Here is a 23,417-nt window from a genome sequence, read left to right as displayed (position 1 = left end):
ATGTGGATATTATTTCTCTTCATGTTGTCACAGAGCTCTCTTAGAGTTTCCTCAGACTTTTTGAGTCTCTTTTCTTTTTTCTGCTCTGCTTCCGTGCCTTCATTTATCTTGTCCTCTAACTCGCTGATTCGATTCTCAGCTTCATCCATCCTGCTTTTAATTCCTTCCATTGTGTTCCTCATTTCTGATATTGTATTTGTCATTTCTGACTGATTCTTTTTTATTATTTCAATATCCTTTTTTATATTTGCTATCTCTTTATTTAGGTGTTTGTAATGACCATCTATTGTTGTTATAATATCTTTGAGCATCCTAACCATAGTTATTTTAAACTCTGCATCTGGTAATTTGGTTATATCTGACTCATTCAGGTCCTTTTCTGGGGATTTCTCTTGATTCATTTGCGTTGCATTTCTTGCTTTCTTATTTTGTCTGTGTAAAAGAAGGTTTTGGCCACTAGTGTCCACTGGGTGTGGCCTCTGTGTTCCCTAGGTGTGGTCTGTCTGCAGGCCCGCCACCTCCTCTGCTGTTGCTGCCTAGGGCACTTGGGTATGGGTGTTGCCGGTGCCTGCCCACTGGGGCTGTTGCTGTGGTTTTCGCCTCTCCTTCACAGGCATGGCTGTGATCACATGCTGGTGTGTACAAGCCCTGGTCTCCTTGGCCTTCACCCCGTCCCCACAGGTGGCGTTATGCTCGGCCCTGAGGGCAGGGTGAGCACCTTGTTCAGCTGTGGGTCTCCACCTGATTCTGGGCTTTTGCCCCGCCCTTGCAGGAGGAGCCCGCTTGTGGGACAGTTGTAAGCCTTGGCTCCACAGGCTGTGCGGGACTGCGTGCCCATGCTCAGTAGCGGGACTCCGCCTGTTCTGGGCTTTTGGCTCCACCCCTGTGGTAGGAGCCGGCTCCCAAGTCAGGCCACAAGCCTTGGTTTCGCAGGTGGGGCAGGACTGTGCTCCTGCGCCCTTGCTCAAGGGCGGGTCTCTACCCCTTCCGGGGCTCCTGCCCTTCCCCTGCAGGCTGGATTGCAGGCTGGCCGCAGCTGGGCTTGACCACTTTTGCACACCCCCTCCTCCCCAGCCAGGCAAGACTGAGCTCACACCTGGGCCTCAGTGGTGTCCAGCCAGCTTCCGCTCTTGCCAACAGAATCATGCTTCTGCGTCCTGCCGCCACCCACCCTCAGGCGAGCCCTCAGCCGTGTGGGTAGGGGCACTGCAGCTCAGACCCTAACACTCACTACTGTAGTCTCAAAAGCTCCCTCCTTCTAAGCGACTCTGCTCTGAGTGCCGCAGGAGAGCTTGTTTGGCTGGTGTCCTGCTTCCCTTTGCTGGTATTGCTATTTCCAGGGGAAATATTTGCTTCAGATTTGGGGAGTGACTCGTCCCAGAGGTTAGGGTGGCTGTCTCTCAAAATGTTTCTCGTTGTGCCTCCTAGGTTACTCTCTTCCTGCTACTCTGGTCCTCTCCTCTCTCCCTGTCCCCTGGAGCCCCGGGTGAGTGGTTGTGAGAGAGGCATTCTGCACGGTCCCTTTTAGAAGAATCCTGGGTCTGAGAAATCAGTCTCTTTCTCACAAACAGTATCCTGACTTGCTTCCAGCTAAATACTGTCCATATGCCTCTTCTAGGCTCTGGGCCTGCAGGCTGGGGCTTTGTTCCTGGGACTCAGGACCCTCCCCTCTCTGCTCAACTCACTTCCTGTCAGGCGAGTCTCTCCTGGCTGCCGTTCGCTCTGGGGAGCTGGGCAGCCCTCTCCGTGTTTCTGCTTTTCCTACCAGTCTCAGTGTGGCTTCTTCAGTGTTCCTTTGTTGAAGAGTCCTCTTAGTTTAGTCCAAAGTTGGTTTTTCCAGATGATGGTTCTTAAAATTAGTTTGTAATCCCTGCCTTTAGGAATTTAATAGTCCTGTGAGCATTTATCAGTGCCTACAGGTTCCACCGTCTTAGGTGGCCACATGTGCATTTGGTATTTACAGTCCTGAAAGGAGTTTCTTCCCCCAATTGAAGCTTAAGGAGATCACGTAATTTGTCAGGAGTTCACCCAAGAACACAGATTTGAATCTTAGTTTGGGAACGGAGACTTAGGAGCCTAGGCCTTAGGTAAAAGAATGGAAACAATATTCTATAGGATTATTGCCTTGGTAATAAAATTTATAGGTTTCGAGTGTACCATTCTATAAGACACTGTTTGTATATTGTATTGTGTTTTCACCATCCCAAGTTGTCTCTTTCCATCACTATTTATCCCCTCTTTACCTCTTCTATGCCCCCAGCCCCCTGTCCCTCTGGTGAACACCATACTGTTGTCTGTATCCATAAGCTTTGGTTTTTCTTTTTTCTCTTAATCCCTTCATCTATTTCACCTAGTTCCCCAGCCACCCTCCCCTCTGACAGCTGTCAGTCTCTTCTCTGAAACTGAGTCTGTTTCTATTTTGTTTGTTTATTTTGTTCATTAGATTCCACATATAAGTGAAATCGTATGGTATTTGTCTTTCTCTGACTGGCTCATTAGCATAATACCCTCTTGAATTTTATTGAGCACTGAGTACCTGCCATAGGTTTGCTTTGTGCTAAAGGCCTGGGGATGTAACAGTGATGAGAAGAGATGAGACCTCTGACTTTACTCAATTTACAGTCTAAGGGAACAGTCAAGCAATTCCAATGTTATGGGAAGCACTGGGTGCTGCGGGTGGCATTCATCATCTTCTCTGCATCACTGTGAATCTCGTAGAGAGCCTTTGCCTCCAGCTGAGTTACCCTCATTGCTGCAAGAGCGATGACCTTCCTTGATTGTAAATCTAGCTAGATAGCTGCTCCCTAATTTATAAATCTTCACATGCTATCAGTTGCCTTAAGGATAAAATCCAATTTCCTTTAATGTGTCTTACAAAAAAAGACCTTTAATGGTCTTTAGACTGTCCCCACCTTGCACTCTCTTATAGCTGCTTCTCATTATAAGGAAGTTAAGGAGCAAAAACTTGAACTTGGCCTCATGCTTTTTTACTTATTTTTTTTGAAACTGCATTGTAGTACAATTTTGTATTTTATTATTTTGGACTGTTTTTTAAGGAAGAGAAAAACATTGACCATGCTAATATAAAGGATATAATTTTAAGCACACTTAAGAATGAGTATCCAGTAAACACCCATGAGAATGCATGGGGAATGGAGAGTACACAATAATTGCAAAGTGTTCCTATTTGTTTACACAAAAAAAATACTTTTAAGGTTTTTATTTTATCAAAATTGATAAAATCTTTTTTTTGTACTTTTCCGAAGTGAGAAGTGGGAGTGGGGGGTGGGGGGTGAGGGGGAGTCAGACAGACTCCCACATGCGCCCAACCGGGATCCACCTGGCATGCCCACTAGAGGGCAATGCTCGGCCCTTCTGGGCGTTACTCTGTTGCAACCAGAGCCATTCTAGTGCCTGAGGTGGAGGCCGTGGAGCCATCCTCAGTGCCCGGACCAACTTTGCTCCAACAGAGCCTTGGCTGTGGGAGGGGAAGAGAGAGATAAAGGAGAGGGGGAGGGGTGGAGAAGCAGATGGGTGCTTCTCCTGTGTGCCCTGGCTGGGAATCAAACCTAGGACTTTCACACGCCTGGCTGACGCTCTACTGCTGAGCCAACCAGCCAGGGCCAAAAATTGATAAAATCTTCAGTCAGGACCCTGGCCAGTTTGCTCAGCAGTAGAGCATCGGCCCAGTGTGTGAATGTCCTGGGTTCAATTCCTGATCAGAGCACATAGGAGAAGCAACTATCTGCTGCTCTCCCCTCCCCCTCTTGCTTCTCTCTCTCTCTCTCTCTCTCTCTCTCTCTCTTTTCTCCTCCCACAGCCATGGCTCAGTTAAAACAAGTTGGCCCCAGGCACTGAGGATGGTTCGATGGCCTTTGCTTAGGTGCTAAAAATAGCTTGTTTGCCAAGCAATGAAGCAGTGGCCCCAGATGGGCAGAGCATTGCCCCATAGAGGGCCTGCTGGGTGAATCCTGGTCAGGGCTCATGTGGGAGTCTGTCTGTCTGCCTCCCTGCTTCTCACTTAAGAAAAATAAAGACAAAACAAAACAACAATAACAAAAAAACTCTTCAGTCAGTATACAACATATTTAAAAATATATAAGATGGCCTGAATTGAGACATATATTGCAGTGGTTCTGTTATAAAACTGTGCTTGTTACCTCGTATTTCTGGTATTTTACCATCTGACCATCTTGTAAAAGTGCTTATTTCCATTTATGGTCATTTCATTTTTTGCTAATTGGGTACTCTATAAAAAGTAAGGTTTTCTAGAACACCTGCTGAACATGAAATTTCTTTGAAAATGAATATTAAATGTATTATTGCTAATAATTTCCTCCAAGCTTGGCAAAATTGCATATATCTTACTGAAAACCTACATATTAATTTTAGCTTTTTTTATATTTTGAGGTAATATTTCTGATTTTGAATTAAATATCACTATTAAATAGAATTCATTGGATTATCAACTTGTAGTTGATTGCATTGATTGCTTCTTCTGTGTGCCTTGATTGGGAGCTCAAGCCAAGCCAGTGACCCCTTGCTCAAGCCAGTGACCTTTGGCTCAAGCCAGTCACCTTTGGCTTAAGCCAGTAACTTTCGGGCTCAAGCTGGTGACCCTGAGGCTAAAGCTGAATGAGCCCATGCTCAAACCAGTGACCTCAGGGTTTCGGACCTGGGATTCTAAGGACCATGCCAACGCTCTATCCACTGTGCTGCCACCGGTCAGGCCCCTGCTTTATTTTATCCAGCTCCATTTGACTTACTCTCTATCTTTTACCAAATATGTATAAGCTTACATATCTCTCCCAGAAAAAAATCTCATGGAGGCAGGAATTTTTGTCTATTTTGTTTCTTGCTATAACCTGAGCACCTAGAATAAATAGCATCTAGTACATTGTAGGTAGTCAATAAATATTTATTAAATAGATGATTTTTAAATTGTTTTATATAAGTAAGTATTAGTCTCAAAACCAGTTTGAAAGTCCTTTGCAAGAATGTCACATGTTGCTTTTGTATGCTTTCCACCCCCAACTTCAGCTCCCCTCAAGTGTAGAAAGAGCAAGGCAGGTGGGTACACTGATGAACCAAAGTCAGTATCTGGCACGGGATTCCCTCTGCCTCTCAGGCTCGGACTCTTCCTAAACCACTTGATACAGAGGGTGGGTTGTGCTGGTCACGTTCTGTATCTTGATCTGAGTGGTGGCTCCATTACTGAATACATGTGTAAAAACTCACAAAGCTGTGATTAGTGTACCTTTGGTACTAAACTCTATGTATATTATGACTTAGTAAAAAGGTTTAAAAAAACATTTGTTCTATTCTTTGAGATCACCAGAGGAAGTTAAACATGTTAAATGACACATTAAGAAGATTAGGAAAGAGTTCTGCATGTTCTTCCTTACTGAGAATTTCTAGTTTATTGAAATGTTTGTGTTGAACTAAAAATTAAAGTAAAATAATTTCTATTTACTTTGTATTTTGCAGAGGTAGAAGTAGCAGAATTTCAGAGAAAAATCAAAGAGGCTTTTGAAGTGTTTGACCATGAGTCGAATAATACAGTGGATGTGAGGTTTGGACATATTTTCTTTGTTCTTATTCTAAATTACTAATATAACTTATAAAATAGAAGAGGGCTCTTTTCTTTCTGCATTCCTTTGTTTTATTATACTATTTAAAGTATTTATTTTGCTGGGCCCTGTAAAGGTCGTCTTGCTAACTATTGCTTCAAATCAATACTGTTCTTGTCTTTTATAGTCCAGTGAAAAGAATATATTTACATTGCCTGTTATTAACCTATTGCCTGTCAATTCTGTGAGTCAGATAAACTCTACTGTAGCCTTAGTGCTGGACACAAAGTTGGCAGTCAGTAAATATTTGTTGACTGTATGAGTAGAATTTTCTTTTAAAATAAATATGTATGTATTATCAAGCCATGAATGGGATATTACACAGAAAGATTAATAATGTTTAAACAATTATACACTTCCCAAGAAAAATAGCAAAAAGAACCAAAACAAAAGAGAATAAAATGATGAGAGAAAGAAATGAATACTGGTAGATCTAGAATGGAGGACAGGATACAAAGAATAGGAAAAAGGTAGAGGAGACATCTATGAGTATAATAGAAGTTGTAGGATCCATGTCACCATCCTTTTCTTTTCCCTCCCCCTTACCTCTGCTTTGCACACATTAAAGATTTAATGGAGCCTGTCTGGTGTTGGCTGAGTGGATACAGCATCAACCTGGTATATTTGAGGTCCCCGGTTCCAAACCCTGAGGTTGCCAGCTTGAGTGCGGGCTTGCTGGCTTGACTGTGGGATCGATCATTCACCTGATTCCCAAGATGGCTGGCTTGAGGCCAAAGGTTATTTACTGGCTTGAAGCCCAAGGTCGCTGGCTTGAGCAAGGGGTCACTGGCTCTGCTTGAGCCCCCTGGGTCAAGGCACACATAAGAAGCAGTCAATGAACAACTAAAGTGAAGCAACTACCAATTGTTGCTTCTCACTCTCTCTCCTTCTCTCTCTAAAAAATTCTTAAATAAAAGATTTAATGGGAATTTTATCATAGTGCGTAGAGGAGAACTCTGGTATTATGACTGGCAGGCAACCAGTGGTTCTCATCACTATGTAAAACATTAGGAAATGAGCCCTGCTGCTTCCCACCTAGCTCCCAAGGGCAACACCAAGGTCTGGAATCAGACTTCCTGGGTTCCAGTCCTGGCTTTGTGACTGTGACTAATTTATTCCCTCTGTGCCTCAGTTTCCATATTTGCATCATAGGATTTTTATAAGTAGTTCTCACAGCATGGTTTGGAGAACCTGTATATCTCAAGGACCCTCTCAGGGGGTCTATGAAGTCTAAACTCAAAGATAGTATTTGCTATTTTCATTCTCATTTTTTCCACAAATATATATTATAGTTTTAAAAAGACTACATGATATGTGATATTACAACAGACTGAATGCAGAACCAGAGAGAAGGTTCCAGCTGTCTTTTGTTATGTTAGAGATAAGATTTGCAAACATGTAAAATAGTGCCATCCTTCTAATTAGAGTTGATTTTTGTTTTGGAAAATATAGTTTATTTTCACGAAAATTGTTATTTAAACATAGAATGGGCTTTTAAATTGTTATTTCTAAATGAAGTAATAAACATTTTTAAAATTTGAGGTTTAATTTCTAATATGATAAATACAGATAATTATAGCTCATATTAACAAACTCTTTGAGGATCTCAATAATTTTTAAGAGTGTAAAGGGGATCTGAGAGCCAGAACTTTGAGAACCATTGTTGTCAATGGACATTTTTGAAACTCTCTCTCTCTCTCTCTCTCTCTTTTTTTTTTTTTTTTGCGACAGAGACAGAGAAAAAGTAAGAGAGAGGAACAGATAGGGAGACAGACAGGAAGGGAGAGAGATGAGAAGCATCAATTCTTCATTACAGCACCTTAGTTGTTCATTGATTGCTTTCCATATGTACCTTGACCGGGGGCCTACAGCAAAGTGAGTGATCCCTTGCTCAAGCCAGTGACCTTGGGCTCAAACTGGTGAGCCTTCTTCAAACCTGATGAGCTCACACTTAAGCTGGCGACCTCAGGGTTTCAAACCTGGGTTCTCTGCGTCCCATGCTGTATCCAATGTGCCACCGCCGAGTCGGGCTTAAAACTCTTAGAGCATTATTAGCTTGACAAATTAGCTTGGGATTTAAAGCTTAGAACAATATTAGGTATTATTATTTTGTTTATTCCACTTTATATTCTTGTAGAAATATTCTAGACTTATTTTTCCTCTATTTAATCTGGGTTAGCAAAGTCATACTGTGCATAACAAAACACTCATAAGACCTACTTGTGGGTGGAGTGCAGAGCACGTTCCTAGCAGCTGTGGCTGATGCACTGCTGTGAGAATACTCCAGCTCCTAGAAGTCTCTTCGGCATACCCAGGAAGGAAGCTCATCCGCTATAAGGAAGTGACTTAGTGCCAACCACGCAGCTCCCTGATCTTTTTAGCCATTGGCTATGAAGGACACGCTGTAACATCCTAGTGGCTGAACCCATGTATATAAGCTAGCTTACTTCCTGAATAAAGTGGATCTGCATCACTGAACCTGGTCCCTGGAGTCGGATCTTTGCGTCTCTGTTGTCCTCACCCCTGGCAGGACTTGTCCACAACTGGTGCCCAACGTCGGGCAGGGACCTAACCGGCATCCAAGGGAAGGGTGAGTGACCCTCTGCAATGGGAAACCTTCTCCCCCACTCTCAAGCCCTACAGGCTCGAGCCCTGCATGTCCTATTGCAGAGTAGGCAAGTTCAAGTTAGTGAAAAGGATCTTTGTACTTACTGGGATATCCTCTCTGGTTTCAATCTCTGGATTAGGGACGTGCCCCCCTGGGACCCGGATACTTGGGCCCAAGCTTTCCAGCACATTCGTTCAGCCGAAGTACATGGGGGACAAACTTTCCCTCTTGGCTTCATTCCTGCCCTGCTAGCGATACATGCCTGCCTGACCAGTGCTCCTACTGGGAACCCTTTGCTGGTGCCAAAGATATTGCAGGCTGCCTCTCTCTCTGAGGAGCCCTACCTCCCTATTCATCCCCCTCCACTGAGGAAGAAAGTAGTTTAGCCTCAGAGTTTGACAAAATCGCGGCTGAGCGCGCAGAAACGAAACCAACCGAATCGCTAACTGCGCCATCAGCTCTGCCACTGGAAAAAGCATAAGTCGTTACTTCCGCATTCCCTGCCGGGGTTCAGTGCTCCACCCCAGCTTCTCAGATGCCATTTTCTCCAACATGTGTTCCTGCTGCAGACCCATGGGCCAGTCTTTTTTCTTTCTGTCTGCCTGTCTTGTATCTCTCGCTCTCTCTCTCCTTCCCCTCTCTCTGAAATGACGCTGGAAGGACCCAGCCATGCACAGTGGCAGGGATCACACCCTCTTCTAATGCAAGGGCAAGGTTATGCTTGTGTTTTTCAGCCAGTTTGGATCCCAGGAACCCCCCAACCTGCTTGACAGGGTTTCTTGGGCACCCACTAAGTGGTTCTATCTTCACCCGACCAAAGCCACAGCCCTGGCCTTCTCTACACCGACTATGCCTGAGGGGAGGAGGTTCTCAATGCTCCAGAAGAAGACCTCGCTGCCTGTGTGCACGCCCCATCACCTGGGGGGATGTGGAGGCTTTGGTGGGGCAGGCCTAGAGAATTGCCTCTGATGGGCTGCCCAGGTCCTGGTGCTCTGTTCTTGCTTGTGTGTGCTATAGTAACTGCTGACTCTCAGACGCAGGCGGCGGCAGCCTGGCAGCACAAGCTGGTGTTTTCAGTTCATCTTTGGAGGATGAGGAGAATTGGGCCGGAGTTGCGATTCGCAGACTCCAGAAGGTAAACGGCGGCAGCTGCACCGGGAGGATGAACGGAAGCCAGGCTTGCATTGCTGAGTGGCAGCTGGAATGGCAGGGAGTGCTTGCTAAGCCGCTGGTGGGTTCACTGATATTTTTGGGACATAGGGGTGGATGCCATCATGCTCTCCAGAGCAGAGTTGGAAATGCTGACTGCCATTGCCACGTGCTCCTCTTTGGGACAGTGTAAGACCTGCCAGGACGGCAGGGATGAGGGGGGTGGCTGAAGTCTCATGTGCATGGACTGATTTCCTGGACTATGACCCGAGTGAGCACTGGCTCCTTTGTTGGATAGACTTACGGATTTTGGACAATGTGAAATACCCTGATGGGGGTGGGGGCGGCTTTGCTGGAGGCCCTTCCCTTGCCCCGGGAAGCTTTCCCCATGGCTAGAAAGAAGTCCAAGGACATTTTGCACTTTTGGCAAAGTGCTCAAAGACTGGTGAAATGTATCTTTGTAATTTTTGAAATTGTATGATTTGTCATGTTGCTGTAATTTGTGTAATGTGCCTTGCGACCATATGCAGTGTGCAGCCCATGGCAAGCCATCCGTTCTGTGTTTGGATGCTGGGACCTTTGTGGGAAGGGGGTGTGCATGGACCTACGTCCATTTTTTACAAACAAAATGGAACTGTGTTGAACAGCACCTAGAAGGTCTCTGTAACACAATGGGAGGGAAATGACATCCTGACCCCTAGGAGGAATCCCCTGTTTAAGACTCTCGTTCTATTTCCTAACTAGTCAAACATTACAGAAGCTTGCCTCATTGTTTAATCCAGCTAATCTTTTAGCATATGTATAATAGATATTATAGTTGTTTTAGTTCTACTAGGGTTCCGTTGCATAATGCGTAGCATTCAGAAGCTACAACAACAGCAAGCTGTCTTTTATCAAGTCCAATCGGCCTTAATTAAAAGAGAAGGGGGAAATGTGGGTGGAGTACAGAGCATATTTCTAGCAACTGTGGCTGATGCAATGCTGGGAGAATACTCCAGCTCCCAGAAGGAAGCTCGCCTGCTATAAGGAAGAGACTTAGCGCCAACCACGCAGCTCCCTGATCTTTTCAGCCATTGGCTATGAAGGACACATTGTAACATCCTATTGGCTGAACCCATGTATATAAGCTAGCTTACTTTCTGAATAAAGTGGATCTGCGTCGCTGAACCTGGTCCCCAGAGTCGGGTCTTTGCGTCTCTGTAGTCCTCACCCCGGCAGGATTTGTCCACACCTACTTACCTATTTCTTAGTTTTGTTTTGGTGTTTTAAGTTCTCAAACAGTTCATTTTCCTTGTTAAATAGTTTTTGAAAGTTGAAGCATATTTTCAAAATAATTATTTAGGGACAATTTTATTTTGCCTCATACAAAACATAGAATCTAATATATTTTGACTTACGTACATTTTCCTGCTTTGTGTTCAGATTTCAGTCATTAAGATTGAAAATTAAGGTTTGAATAAATAATATGTTCACATGGGATAAACTTTAAAAGGTACAGACAATATATAGTGACAGGTAAACCTCTTCACTTCCTGGCTGCCCAGTCCCCTTTCTAAAGGCAAGATTTGTTGTAAGTTTCTCTCATTCTTCCAGAGATAGTCCATGCAAATATAAATGTATGTGTATGTGTGCATTTTTTATTATAAAAATATATAACATAAAATTTAACGTTTAAAAAACTTTATGAAGGTTTGATGTCTGATTTAGTTTGGAAAATTACTTTATACACACTGTAACCAGTTACTTTCTTAAAAAATTTTAAAAAATTTCAATTACAGTTGACATACAGCATTGTATTAGTTTCAGGAGTACAACATAATGATTAGACATTTATATAACTCATCCATAGAAGTCTGGTACCCATCTGACACTGTACATAGTTATTATAATATTCTTGACAATATTTCCTGTGCTGTACTGTACATCCATGTGACTATTATTATAATTGGCAATATGTACTTCTTAATCCTTTCCCCTTTTATTTAATTTTTTTGTGACAGAGAGAGAGAGAGAGAGAAGGGCAGGCAGAGAACAACAGACAGGAAGGGAGAGAGATGATAAGTATCAATTTTTCGTTATGGCACCTTAGTTGTTCATTGATTGCTTTCTTATATGTGCCTTGACTGGGGGTTTACAGCAGACTGAGTGACCCCTTGCTCAAGCCAGCAACCTTGGGCTTCAAGCCAGCAACCTTTGGACACAAGCCTGCAACCATGGAGTCATGTCTATGATCCCACGTTCAAGCCAGCGACCTTGGGGTTTCCAACCTGGATCCTCTGCATCCCAGTCCAATGCTCTATCCACTGCGCCACCGCCTGTTCAGGTTAATCCTTCCCCCTTTTAAACCCACCTCCTAATCCTTCTCCAATCTGGCAGACAGCCTTCAATTTATTGTTTGTGAATTTGTGTCTGTTGTGCTTGCTTGTTTAGTTTGTCTTTTAGGTTCCACATGTAAATGAAATCATATGGTACCGTATTTGTCTTTCTATAAAATTACAATATTTTTTAACCATTTTAAGTACACAGTTCACTGGCATTAAGTACATTCACATTACTGCTCTCACCAGAACTATTCATCTTTCTAAATGGAAACTGTACACTTTACACACTGACTCTCCATTTCCCCTCTCCCCCGATCCTCGCAACCGCCATTCTACTTTCTATTTCCATGAGTCTGACTATTCTCAGTTCCTCGTAAAAGTAGAATCATACAACGTTTGTTCTTTTGTGCTGGCTTGTTCACTTAGCATAATGTCCTCAAGGTTCATCCATGTTGCAGCATAAGTCAGAATTTTCTTTCCTTTTAAGGCTGAATAATATTCCACTAGATGTATATATTTCATATTGTTTATCTATTTTCTTGGACGTTTGGATTGTTTTCACCTTTTGGTTATTTGAATAATGTGCTCTTAACATAAGCATAGAAATATCTGTTCAAGTCCCTGCTTTCAGTTCTTTTGGGTGTATGCCCAGAAGTGGGATTTCTGGGGTCTTGGTAGTTTTGTGTTTAATGATTGAGAAACCGTTCTGCTGTTTTCCACGGCAGCTACACCTTCAGTCCCACATGTAAAACACAGACTGCTTTCTTTCCTGTTTCTCTGCATCCTCTCTATCACTTGTGATTTTCTGATTTTTGTTTTTTTTAAATAACTGATCTAATGGGTATAAAGTGGTATCTTGTTGTGGTTTTTGATTTTCATTTCTCTAATGACTATTGATGTTCAGCATATTTTATTTTATTTTTTTTATTTTTATTTATTTTTTTGTATTTTTCTGAAGCTGGAAACGGGGAGAGACAGTCAGACAGACTCCCGCATGCGCCCGACCGGGATCCACCCGGCACGCCCACCAGGGGGCGACGCTCTGCCCACCAGGGGGCGATGCTCTGCCCCTCCGGGGTGTTGCTCTGTTGCGACCAGAGCCACTCCAGCGCCTGGGGCAGAGGCCAAGGAGCCATCCCCAGCGCCCGGGCCATCTTTGCTCCAATGGAGCCTCGCTGTGGGAGGGGAAGAGAGAGACAGAGAGGAAGGAGAGGGGGAGGGGTGGAGAAGCAGATGGGTGCTTCTCCTGTGTGCCCTGGCCGGGAATCGAACCCGGGACTTCTGCACGCCAGGCCGACGCTCTACCACTGAGCCAACCGGCCAGGGCGACTGATGTTCAGCATATTTTTATGTACTTATTGGCCATTTGTACATCTTCTTCGGAGAAATGTCAATTCAAGTCTTTTGCCCATTTTTAGTTGGATTGTTTGTTTTTGACCACAGAACCCACATTTTTATCTTGTTCCCATATATCTACCATAAATATTAACTATCATTTGACTTTTTATCCAGTCCCAGAGATTTCCCCGCTCTGCCTTCTCCTGCCTCCCTAATTTACCACCACTGGATTTCATATAATACCTCAACCCCTTATGTCTCCTATTTTGAATCTAGTGTATTAAATAAATGGAAGAACTATTATTTTTCAGAGAATTTTCTCAATCTCTTGAGATTTTGCTTTTCAGCAGTTGTCGTCAGTTTGGATCAAATAAACTCAAAATTCTTACAGGTTTGGATGTTTCTTACATTGACAATAGAGTGATATTGTAACAAGAGTGACATTTGGATTCAGACTACCCTGTTGAGGGCTCTTAACTGGTTGTTGAGACAAACAAGATCCTCTCTGTACTCTATGTCTTTGGAGGCCAACTTTGGCTGACGCTTGGATTGTAGGTATTTGCCCATTGTAGTTAATTATGTTGGCCTCATCAGGTACAAATTTTGCTGAGTGGCTACAAGAATTCAGAACCAGAGGCTGTGATTGCTGGTCTCAGGGAGTGTACTTCCTGAGGCCTCTGGGCATATCATTCCGGTGGCCTCTGGGTGTGTACCCTCTGTGGCTTCCAGTTTCCTACTCCGGCAACTTCAACATGTTCTCCTTAACGTAGGAAATAAAATATTGAATTCACTTGAAAAATACCAGCCCTATCAAGTGAGGAAGACAATGCAAATGCATAATGAAAGAGCACAGTTCGTCAGTGTCTTCATTAGCTTTGAAAGACGGGGACACAAACCAAATAAACGTTACTGTGTGCTCGGATGGCCACAACATATTTGGTAATCTGGCTTCCTCTCATTTTTCTGTTGGTCATGCTCTTTGAAGAGGCATGGGACCAAATAATCTTTTAAGTGTTCTCAGTTAATGCAAGTATATTTTAAGGATATGTTTGGAAATATGACATAAGGAGTAATTGCATACTCCTTAATATGCCGCCTCCATGACTGTGGTATTAAGCCCTGGATGTTAGAGTTTGTTATAGCACTGACTGACCCTTCTCCCCACAGTAGCAGTATTGAATTTTCTCCACAGGAGCCCAAGGAAGCATTTGGTCCCCTAGATATCTTGGTGAGTTGTGGCCTAGGCTGAAGTTGGTTGATAGAGTGGTCTGTTCAGAGGGGACTGATGGGGTATAGAAGAGCCATCATTCTATGGCTACTCCTGTTAAGCAGGGTTGTTCGGGCTGCTGTGAAGAAATGGATGGGGGTGGTTAGCAAGAGCAGAAACAGACGGACAATGTGAGGGCTATTGCGGTGGTTGTGGCAAGACGGTGGTCCAAAGAGGGCGGTAGGAGTACAATAGTTATTGTTATTGCTATGAACTGAATTTTGACCCCTAAAAGTCATGTTCCTAATGCCCAGTACCTCAGAATGTAACCTTATTAGGAGAGAAGATCTTTAAAGAGGTGATTAAGTCAAAATGAGGCTGTGAGGGTGGTCTCTGATCTAGTCTGACTGCTGTCCTTATATAAAGGGGAGACTTGGCAGAGACACCAGGGATGCAGGTGCATGGAGGAAAGACCAGGTGAGCACACTATGAGAAGGTGGTTGTCTGCAAGCTAAGGAGAGGCCTCAGAAGTAAACAGCCCTGCAAACACCTTGATCCTGGACTTCCAGCCTCCAGAACTGTGAGAAAATAAAGTTCTGTTGTTTATGCCACCTAGCCTGTGGTATCTGGTTATGGTGAACCTAGCAAACTAATATGGTTATGATAGTGATGATGGTGCTGGTGATGCTTTCTTCACAGTATATATTATACCCTATAGTTAGCTCATATGTGTGCTTTCTCCCACTTGATTGTGCATTCCATGGTTAGAGCAGGACCTTATCTAATTCATGATAATGACCATAGTGCCCAGGGTAGTGCCTGAACCATAGGTGATCCAGAGTTTTCCATTTGGAGGCCACAAACTCTATCTAGTATGTAGGCAATATAAGAAATAATAAAGTAATAAGTTAGAACCAGGTTTTCTGAAAACATACTTTAGCAGTAGAAAAATGATCCTCACTAGACTAAAGGGATATTTAGGAAAAAAGAGCTCCCCCCAACAAACCACTGTAGTTCTGAAAATGAGATTTAACCATTATTTCAACTTCACTTCATGGCTTTGTCAAAGTAAGGTTAATCTGTGAAAAATGCTTTCCACAAAGGCAAGGTTTTCACGTTGTTGTCTGATGTACTATAAATGGCTCCTTACATGTTGTTCAATAAATATTTATTAAAGAAATGAAAATCATTTCAAATCCTTTAACCTTAGAAATTTTTGACTTGCTTTTAACATACTTTTATACTTAGCTCAATATCAGTTATTCCATAACTAAGGTAAAATTTTTTCTGTTCATTTTTTTATTAAATTGCATTGTCTTGAATCAGATTTTCACTTTTCCATGTTTTTTGACCTTACACTGCCCTTAAACTGGAGATTTACAACCTAGCGCAAAGGCACTGGCTCCCCCTTGTGTCAGGAAGGTGATACCACATCCACTGAATGCTGGCTTGCCAAGAACCAGCCTACCCCTTGTCAAACATTTTAAATGGCCCAAATATTGTATATAAATCAAATGGTGATATCACTATTGGACAACATTATTGTGACTCATTTGTTCTGAAATGGCTTTGTCTCCATGTTTAGTACTCTATATAGTGCAAGTACAGAAAGAAATTGTTAGTCTTTAACCATAAAGGCTTTTGGAGTCTCTTAGTAGTTTTTACCAAAAATGAATGGCCGGATCTTCTTCTGGTCTGTTTTCTTGCTCTGCTCTTCTCCCCTTAGCTCACCTTAGGAGCCTTTCTACTCGTAAAGCTGAACTGTTAGCTGTGCGGTTTCCTCCGGAGTGGCCGGGGTCCCCGCTGCATCCAGAGAGCGCGTGGAGGTCTTCAGGGCACACTTGACCCTTCTGCAGTGTCCCCATGCTCTGGGCACCAGAACTGTAGTGTGAGAGGGGCCAGAGGATCGAGGTCTTCCGTGCCCGCGGCCTTGCATTTCAGCACACGAAACGGGAGAATCTCTGAGTCATCTTTTCTTCTGCTACAATTTCCCTTTATTCTCCTCTCGGGGACTCAATTTAGGAACGTGGGAGGACTCTTGAAATAAATTCCCCTCATTCCATTACCTTTTGAGGAAAGAACACATTGGAGAAGAATGGGCTATCAGCACTGAAGCGTTGCCTCCCTTCCTCTGCCTCTGCCCTCTTTATCTCCCTATCGCTCCCTCCACCTGGCCATTTCTGGGACGTGCAGCCGGCTAGCCTCCCGGGGCTGGGTCCCCCGACCATGCTGCTGGGGGCCCTTAGGCTAGCCGAAGCTTGAGCCGGCCCTGGGCCGCGTGTGCCATGCCTGTGGCCACGGGACAGTGCCCAACGCTGCCCTCCTTTTTCTGTCACTGTTCTGGCACCTTCACTTCCTGCCGGGACATTGCTACCCATAGCCCGCCTCCTCGCTCATTGTGCTGCGTGATGATGCTCTAGACCTCTTCAGTTTTGCCCTGTTTTCAATTTTCAGTTCTCAAGTGCTGAGTAAAAATAAAAACTCATAAATTTTGCTGTGAAACTGAAGGTTAAGACATCCTTGATAATCAACTTTTCAAGCCAAAATGATAAAAATAGTATAACGCAAAAGTGCTAATTGTTTTATAAGTAGTTTATACGAGGCTCGATTTCTATTATTATTTCTTATTACTTTGGTTTTGATTGCTAAGACTGAAATGCATTTATCTTTTTTAAAAAATAAAAACTTTATTTAGGCCAGACTAGGCAGTGGCACAGTGGATAGAGCACCAGACTGGGATGCAGAGGTCCCAGGTTCGAAACTCCTGAGGTCACAGGCTTGAGCACGGGCTCACCAGCTTGAGCGTGGGATCATAGACATGACCTCATGGTCGCTGGCTTAAAGCCCAAGTTCTCTGGCTTGAGTCCAAGGTCACTGGCTTGAGCTAGGGGTCACTCGCTCTGCTGTAGCCCTGCCCCCCCCCCCATCAAGTCATATATGAGAAAGCAATCAATGAACAACTAAGGTGCCACAATGAAGTATTGATGCTTCTCATCTCTCTTCCCTTCCTGTATGTCTGTCCCTATCTCTGTCTCTGTCTCTGTCTCCCACTCTCTCTCTCTCATACACACACACAAAACAAAAAACAAACTATTTAAACAAGTTCAAACTTATAGACAAATAGAATGGTGCACTGAACTGCTGGCGCTTTCCCCAGATTCACCAATTCTTAACATTTTGTCCCATGTACTTTTGCTTGCACGGGCTCACTCTCTGTGTCTCTCCATATACGCATACATACATATTTATGCATTTTATTAGTATTTGCATTTTGCTAGACTATTTGAGAGTAAGCTGTAGACGTTGTGACCTTTTCCCTGCAATGCTTCAGTGTCTATCCTCTGAGAACAAGAACGTTCTATTACAATTAAGCCACAGGTTTTATGTATGTTTTTAAAAATAATTTTAGAATCAGGGCACTTGGGGAGAACTTAAAGAGGTTATTCCTCTGCTTCTTGCTGGTGAATTTTTTTGACAGAACAAAATTGATATTGTCCAAGAGTGATAGACACATTCCTGCAGGGACCAGGCCTATAACATAAATGTGTAAGTGAGAAGGTATAGGACAGTTCTGATGACATTTATGCCTCATCTAAACAAGTAAACAAACCAACACTATGCTAAACAAAACCTGATCTGAGGGCCACATCTGCCCCTCGGGTCATCAGTTTGTGACCCTAGATCTATCTTCAAGGCTCCCATGGGAGGGAATTTCCACAGCTTTCTTTAGAAGCACCTGTTATGTTAGAAGTTTCCTTTCAGTCTACTTACAGACTCAGTTGAGATTTATGTGAGTCGGCAGTATGCAGTGGTTAAAGATATGGGTTCCAGCCTTCCTGTATTTTAGTCCATTTTCACTATTTACTAGGATCTTGGAGAAATTACCTAACTTTTCCTCATTTATAAAATAATAGTACCTACCACACAAAGCTATGTGAAGAGTATGTGGATATAAATATTTAAAGCACTTTATTTATTTATTTATTTATTTAATTTTTTACAGAGAGTGAGTCAGAGAGAGGGATAGACAGGGACAGACAGACAGGAACGGAGAGAGATGAGAAGCATCAATCATTAGTTTTTCATTGCGCGTTGCAACACCTTAGTTGTTCATTGATTGCTTTCTCATACGTGCCTTGACCGCAGGCCTTCAGCAGACCAAGCAACCCCTTGCTGGAGCCAGCGACCTTGGGTTCAAGCTGGTGGGCTTTCGCTCAAACCAGATGAGCCCGCGCTAAAGTTGGCGACCTCGGGGTCTCGAACCCAGGTCCTCCGCATCCCCGTCCGACGCTCTATCCACTGTGCCACCACCTGGTTAGGCTATTTTTTAAAGCACTTTAAAACAGAGCCTGGAAGACATAATAAGAACTTGGTGTCACTGTATTCTGTTAATATTAACCCGACAGCCTGGAGATATTTTTTCTTCCATCCTTGCAGATCATGCTCATGGTATAAAGGATATGAGCGAGATGTGAGGACTGTTCTTTCTAGAAGGCTTAGAGGAGATGTTCATTCCTAAGCCAGAGAGCTAATTAACCTGTTTTTCTCACCTCATGAGAGACTTTATGTTCTCATCCCCATTTCCTTTTAAATTTTAAAAAGTAATTTCTAGAAGGAGAAGAAGTGTGTGGAGGGGAGAAACATCAATTTGTTGTTCCACTTATTTATATATTCATTGGTTGATTCTTGTATGTGTCCTGACTGGGGGGTCAAACCTGCAACCTTGGCGTATTGGGACAATGCTCTAACCAACTGAGCTACCCAGCCAAGGCGAGCCTACTGTCATATATATATATATATATATATATATATATATATATATATATTTTTTTTTTTTTTTTTTAATTTTTTAATTTTTACTAAGAAGTGGGGAGGCAGTCAGACAGACTTCGGCATATGCCCAACCGCGATCCACCCGGCATGCCCACCAGGGGGCAATGCTCTGCCCATCTGGGGCGTCACTCCATTGTAGCCAGAGCCATTCTGGCGCCTGAGGCAGAGACCATGGAGCCATCCTCAGCACCCAGGCCAACTTTGCTCTAATGGAGCCTTGGCTGCAAGAGGGGAAGAGAGAAATAGAGAGGAAGGAGAGGGGGAAGGGTGGAGAAGTAGATGGGCGCTTCTCCTGTGTGCCCTGGCCGGGAATCAAACCAGGGACTTCCACACACCAGACTGACACTCTACCACTGAGCCAAATTGGCCAGGACCTTTACCATCATATTTTTAACAGTAAGGATCATCTTGCAACTGGGGCAGAGTGGTACAGGACGGGGCAGTTATGGGTGTTATGGGAGGAAAAGAGGGCAATGGATATAAAGGAGGGAAAGAGGGGGAGAGAGAAACTTGGCCTGATGGATTAGTGGAGAGCTAGTGAAGGCAGGATTTGGGGGAGGGTGTAGGCATGGAATGGATGAGTGAGAAATGGAATCGGTAGTTACAAGCTAAGTAATTTAGAAGTGTGATAGCAAAAGGAAGCTTGAGAAATAGACTGGTTGGAGGCTGTAAGACACCTGTCAGAAATCTTTCCCGACACTGGAGGCCATGCTTAAGTACCCCACCACTAATATAAACTTGAACCGCAGAGCCCTGGGATAGACCTGCTCATTTCCATTTTACAGATGAGGAAACTGAGGCTCAAAAGAGCTAACTCTTAAAATTAGCTAGTAAGTGGCTGACGTTTCTTTTTCTTCCTCCTTCCTTCTTTCTTTTCTAGAACTTTTGGTTTTGGCCCAAGGACGGCTTGCATTTACTAGTGAATGCAAGCATTTCTCTCTTCTCTCCTTAGTTCATTTATCTGCCTCTTACTTTCCTCAGAAAGAATCTTTTATCTTCTCAAAGCAGTATTTATTGAATGACTTTGTTTGTTATGCTGTATGTGTTATGATTTAACCTGGAGTAGTGATTTTCAACTGTTGTCTTCTCATGGCTCACATAAACTATTTCCTAAAATCCGTAGCACACCAGAAAAATTTTTTTTTTGCCAATCTGACAAAAAGTAGGTAAAATTTTGACTCATTCACACTGGATGGCTATTGTTGTGTTGGCTGTTGTCTTTTTTTTTTTTTTTTAATTTGACAATCTAAGGGAAAAGAGGTCAGTGCCACTGGCTAAATCGTCAGGTAGTGCCTGTTTTAAAAATTCTGGCAGCACATTGGTTGAAAAGCTCTGACCTAGAGAAACACAGCACTTGCCTGTTCAGAGTTGATATTCTGAGACCTGACTACCTTTCTCCGCAGAGAGATTGGAACGATCATCCGTTCGCTGGGGTGCTGCCCCACGGAAGCAGAGCTGCACGACCTGATTGCAGAGGTGAGTGGGCTGGGGAAGTTCTGTTCAGCAGGCTGTGCGACTCCAGCTCCTCATCACTGAGAACACTTCTCGCCTGAAAGTCCACATGCCCTACACAACTGCATGTGCTCAGTGAAAACATTAGGGCAGCTGTGTGAAGGGTCCAGTGGTAGGGTCTGAAAGAATTCATATCAAATCTTGAAGAATTGGCTGTGACCAAGTAACACAAAGGATCAAGTAAGACTCCCCTCCCCTGTGAGATATTATGCTCTCTAAAATTAGTTGAGAAAAGGCCAGTAGACACGGAGTATTGACAGATGACAGAAGTGTTATAAATACTATCACTTCAAAGGGGATAGAAGCAAAAGCCAAGACTGTAGGAATTTATATTTATTTGGAAATAAAAGTAATTTTCAGAACAAGCAGTAAACTTAATAAAGTAATAAGAACTAACTCGACATTGACCAAAAAGTCTAAGAATTTAAAAAAAAAAGTGATTATTTTCATGGCCTAGATGAGTCCCCGGGAGGCCCCTCCCTGAGAGCAGCGATGAGCAGCCCAGGCCAGCTGGTTTGATTTTCCAGAAAAGTGATCTCATTTGAAATGCAGCTCTCGGCTCAACAATTGGAGGCCTGAAGGGAGAAAGGCTACCTGGTCGACCACCAGGAGAAGGATCTTTTTCAGAAATGCTTATCTGGCTGCGTGGGTTTTGGTGGAAGCCAGCAAAGACAGAGAGAGTAAGGGGAAAGACAGGAAGTGGGATTTCCCTAGTCTTCGCACCCAGCCCAGTCCTCGCTTGTTTAGCACTACCCAGAAGAGAAGCTGTCGTGACCGGGTGAGTTGCCTAATCTCTGTGAGTTATAAGTTTCTCCATAATAATACATCCTCAAAGTTTGCTTTGAAGGTAAGTGAAGTAATGTGTAAGAAGACATAGTTTGAGTCCTAAAGCACTGTATAAAGTTAAGGAATAAAGGTTAAAAGATAATTCTGTTGCCCACAAACTATTACTTGGTAACTAAAAAGCAGTATCAGCTTTTCATTAGCATTTAAAAATATTCAGCAAAACAAGAAATCTTAATATTGGTGTTTTTTTTTCTTCCATTTTTGGATTTAGTAAAGCCATTTTCACTAACAGCAGAGCAAACAAAATCTTACCTTTCCTGAATTGGTCATCACATTTTTAAAAAAATATCAGTTACTGGCTTAAAATATTTATTGACAGAGCCAGAAGTTGTGGTAGGGAAAGGAAAGTTGGTGCTGTGGAAGAGATGGGAACTGGAAGATGAATTTACAATGGAATCATCATTATTACATTTAATTCAGTACAGTAAGTGCAGCAGTAATGAAAAATGCCTCTGCAAGTCAGAAAGAAGATTTAGAATGTATTCCCTTTCTAGTTTGTTTGTATGTCATCATCTGTAGCTAGGGTCAGCAAACCACCACACTTGGGCAGATCCACCCCACCACCTGTATTGTGAATAGACTTTTATTGGAACACAGCTAAACTCATTTATTTACATAAATAACTCTATGGCTGGTTTTTTTTTTGTTTGTTTGTTTTAAGTGAGGAGATGGGAGATACAGAGACAGACTCCTATATATGCCCTGACAGTAATCTACCTGGCAACCCCCGTCTGGGGCTGATGCTTGAACCAATCAAGCCACTGGTTGTGGGAGGAGAAGAGAGAGGGAAAGGGGAGAGGGAGGGGAAGAGAAGCAGCAGATGGTCACTTACCCTGTGTGCCTTGACCAGAAGTTGAACCCAGGATGTTTGCATGTTGGGCCAATGCTCTATCCACTGAGCCAAACGGCCAGGACCTAGATCATATTCAGTCTTATTTATTTAGTTAAAATGAAGAATTCACCCACAAATAAATGTTTTATAGTGTTTTGCATATCTGTGGTCAGTGATTTAATGTTGTTAATAGTAGAAAAGCCTTTATGATTTCAAAGTGTGACAGATACTCCCTAGTAACCAGTTAAAACAATGTCAGGATTCTACTGAGTCATTTACTATAATTTACATCTTGGCTTAAAAATATCATGCCCTACCAGACATATCACAAGCCCCAAAGGTCCAAATCAGTTTCTCATTAATTTTAATTGGTTCAGTAGCCTCAGGATTTTTTTCCTTTGGCCCTTCAGAAATGGCTTTTGGGTTAGTAGAATGAGATCTGCATAATTCACATATTGTGGAGGGGGAATTTCCATCAACTGGACATTAACTACATCATTCTGATTCCACGTGAGCCCTGAGATGTCACATCATTTAGAATCTGACTGTGCTAAGCTTTTCAGAGATTGGGAAACAGTGGGGGTGCATTTTCTTATTCTAAAGTAGTGATATGAAATATTTTTATCTCTTCTTTTTCTTACACATCCTGGCATTGCGGAGGTTGGAGAAAAGAATATATCTGCTCTAACTTGTGCCATGTTAAGTGATGGAGTTAAAGAAGTGTGGCCCTGAGGTCCTTTGGCAATTCCCTAGCGATGGTCAGCCATTGCTTCAGAGTAGAAATGGGTGGGGGAATGTGTTGTACAAGGAATACTCTGAGAGTGTTGTTTATCTGTCTTTGGAAGAAGACAGTAAATGGTGCTAAAGCATGATCAACAGCAGGGAAATCTGTAAAAGAGGTTTTTCTTCTCACATAAATATATAATATTTATAAATAAATACAGTTCATAATTTTATATATAGCACAACCAGGAAAATAGGTTAATACTGTGTTGATTCTGGCTCCTTTGCTTATTAAACCAAATATCAACCCAGGATAAGCTTTGCCTCCCTTCCTATTGCAACAGAATTTTAAACAGTCGCTTCTGAGTTGTTGGGTAGAAGATACCTTCATGGTGTCCATGACTCCAGTATTTGTTGC

At 43.0% G+C, this 23,417-nt stretch overlaps 1 protein-coding gene across 2 annotated transcripts in view; it reads left to right on the top strand.

Annotated features, from left to right (window-relative positions):
- EFCAB2 (EF-hand calcium binding domain 2) overlaps positions 1-23,417 on the top strand; it is a 118,274-nt gene that overhangs the window by 41,597 nt on the left and 53,260 nt on the right. For both annotated transcript variants that reach the window (XM_066381765.1, XM_066381774.1), the window contains exons 2-3: positions 5,488-5,572; positions 20,490-20,562. In XM_066381765.1, coding sequence (XP_066237862.1) covers positions 5,488-5,572; positions 20,490-20,562 — 158 coding nt within the window. The remainder of the gene's footprint in view (positions 1-5,487; positions 5,573-20,489; positions 20,563-23,417) is intronic.

Source organism: Saccopteryx leptura, chromosome 1 (genome assembly GCF_036850995.1).
Source record: "Saccopteryx leptura isolate mSacLep1 chromosome 1, mSacLep1_pri_phased_curated, whole genome shotgun sequence".
NCBI classification, from domain to species: domain Eukaryota; kingdom Metazoa; phylum Chordata; class Mammalia; order Chiroptera; family Emballonuridae; genus Saccopteryx; species Saccopteryx leptura.
The sequence above is the reverse complement of the archived record's forward strand: the minus strand, read 5'-3'. Positions and strand labels throughout refer to the sequence as shown.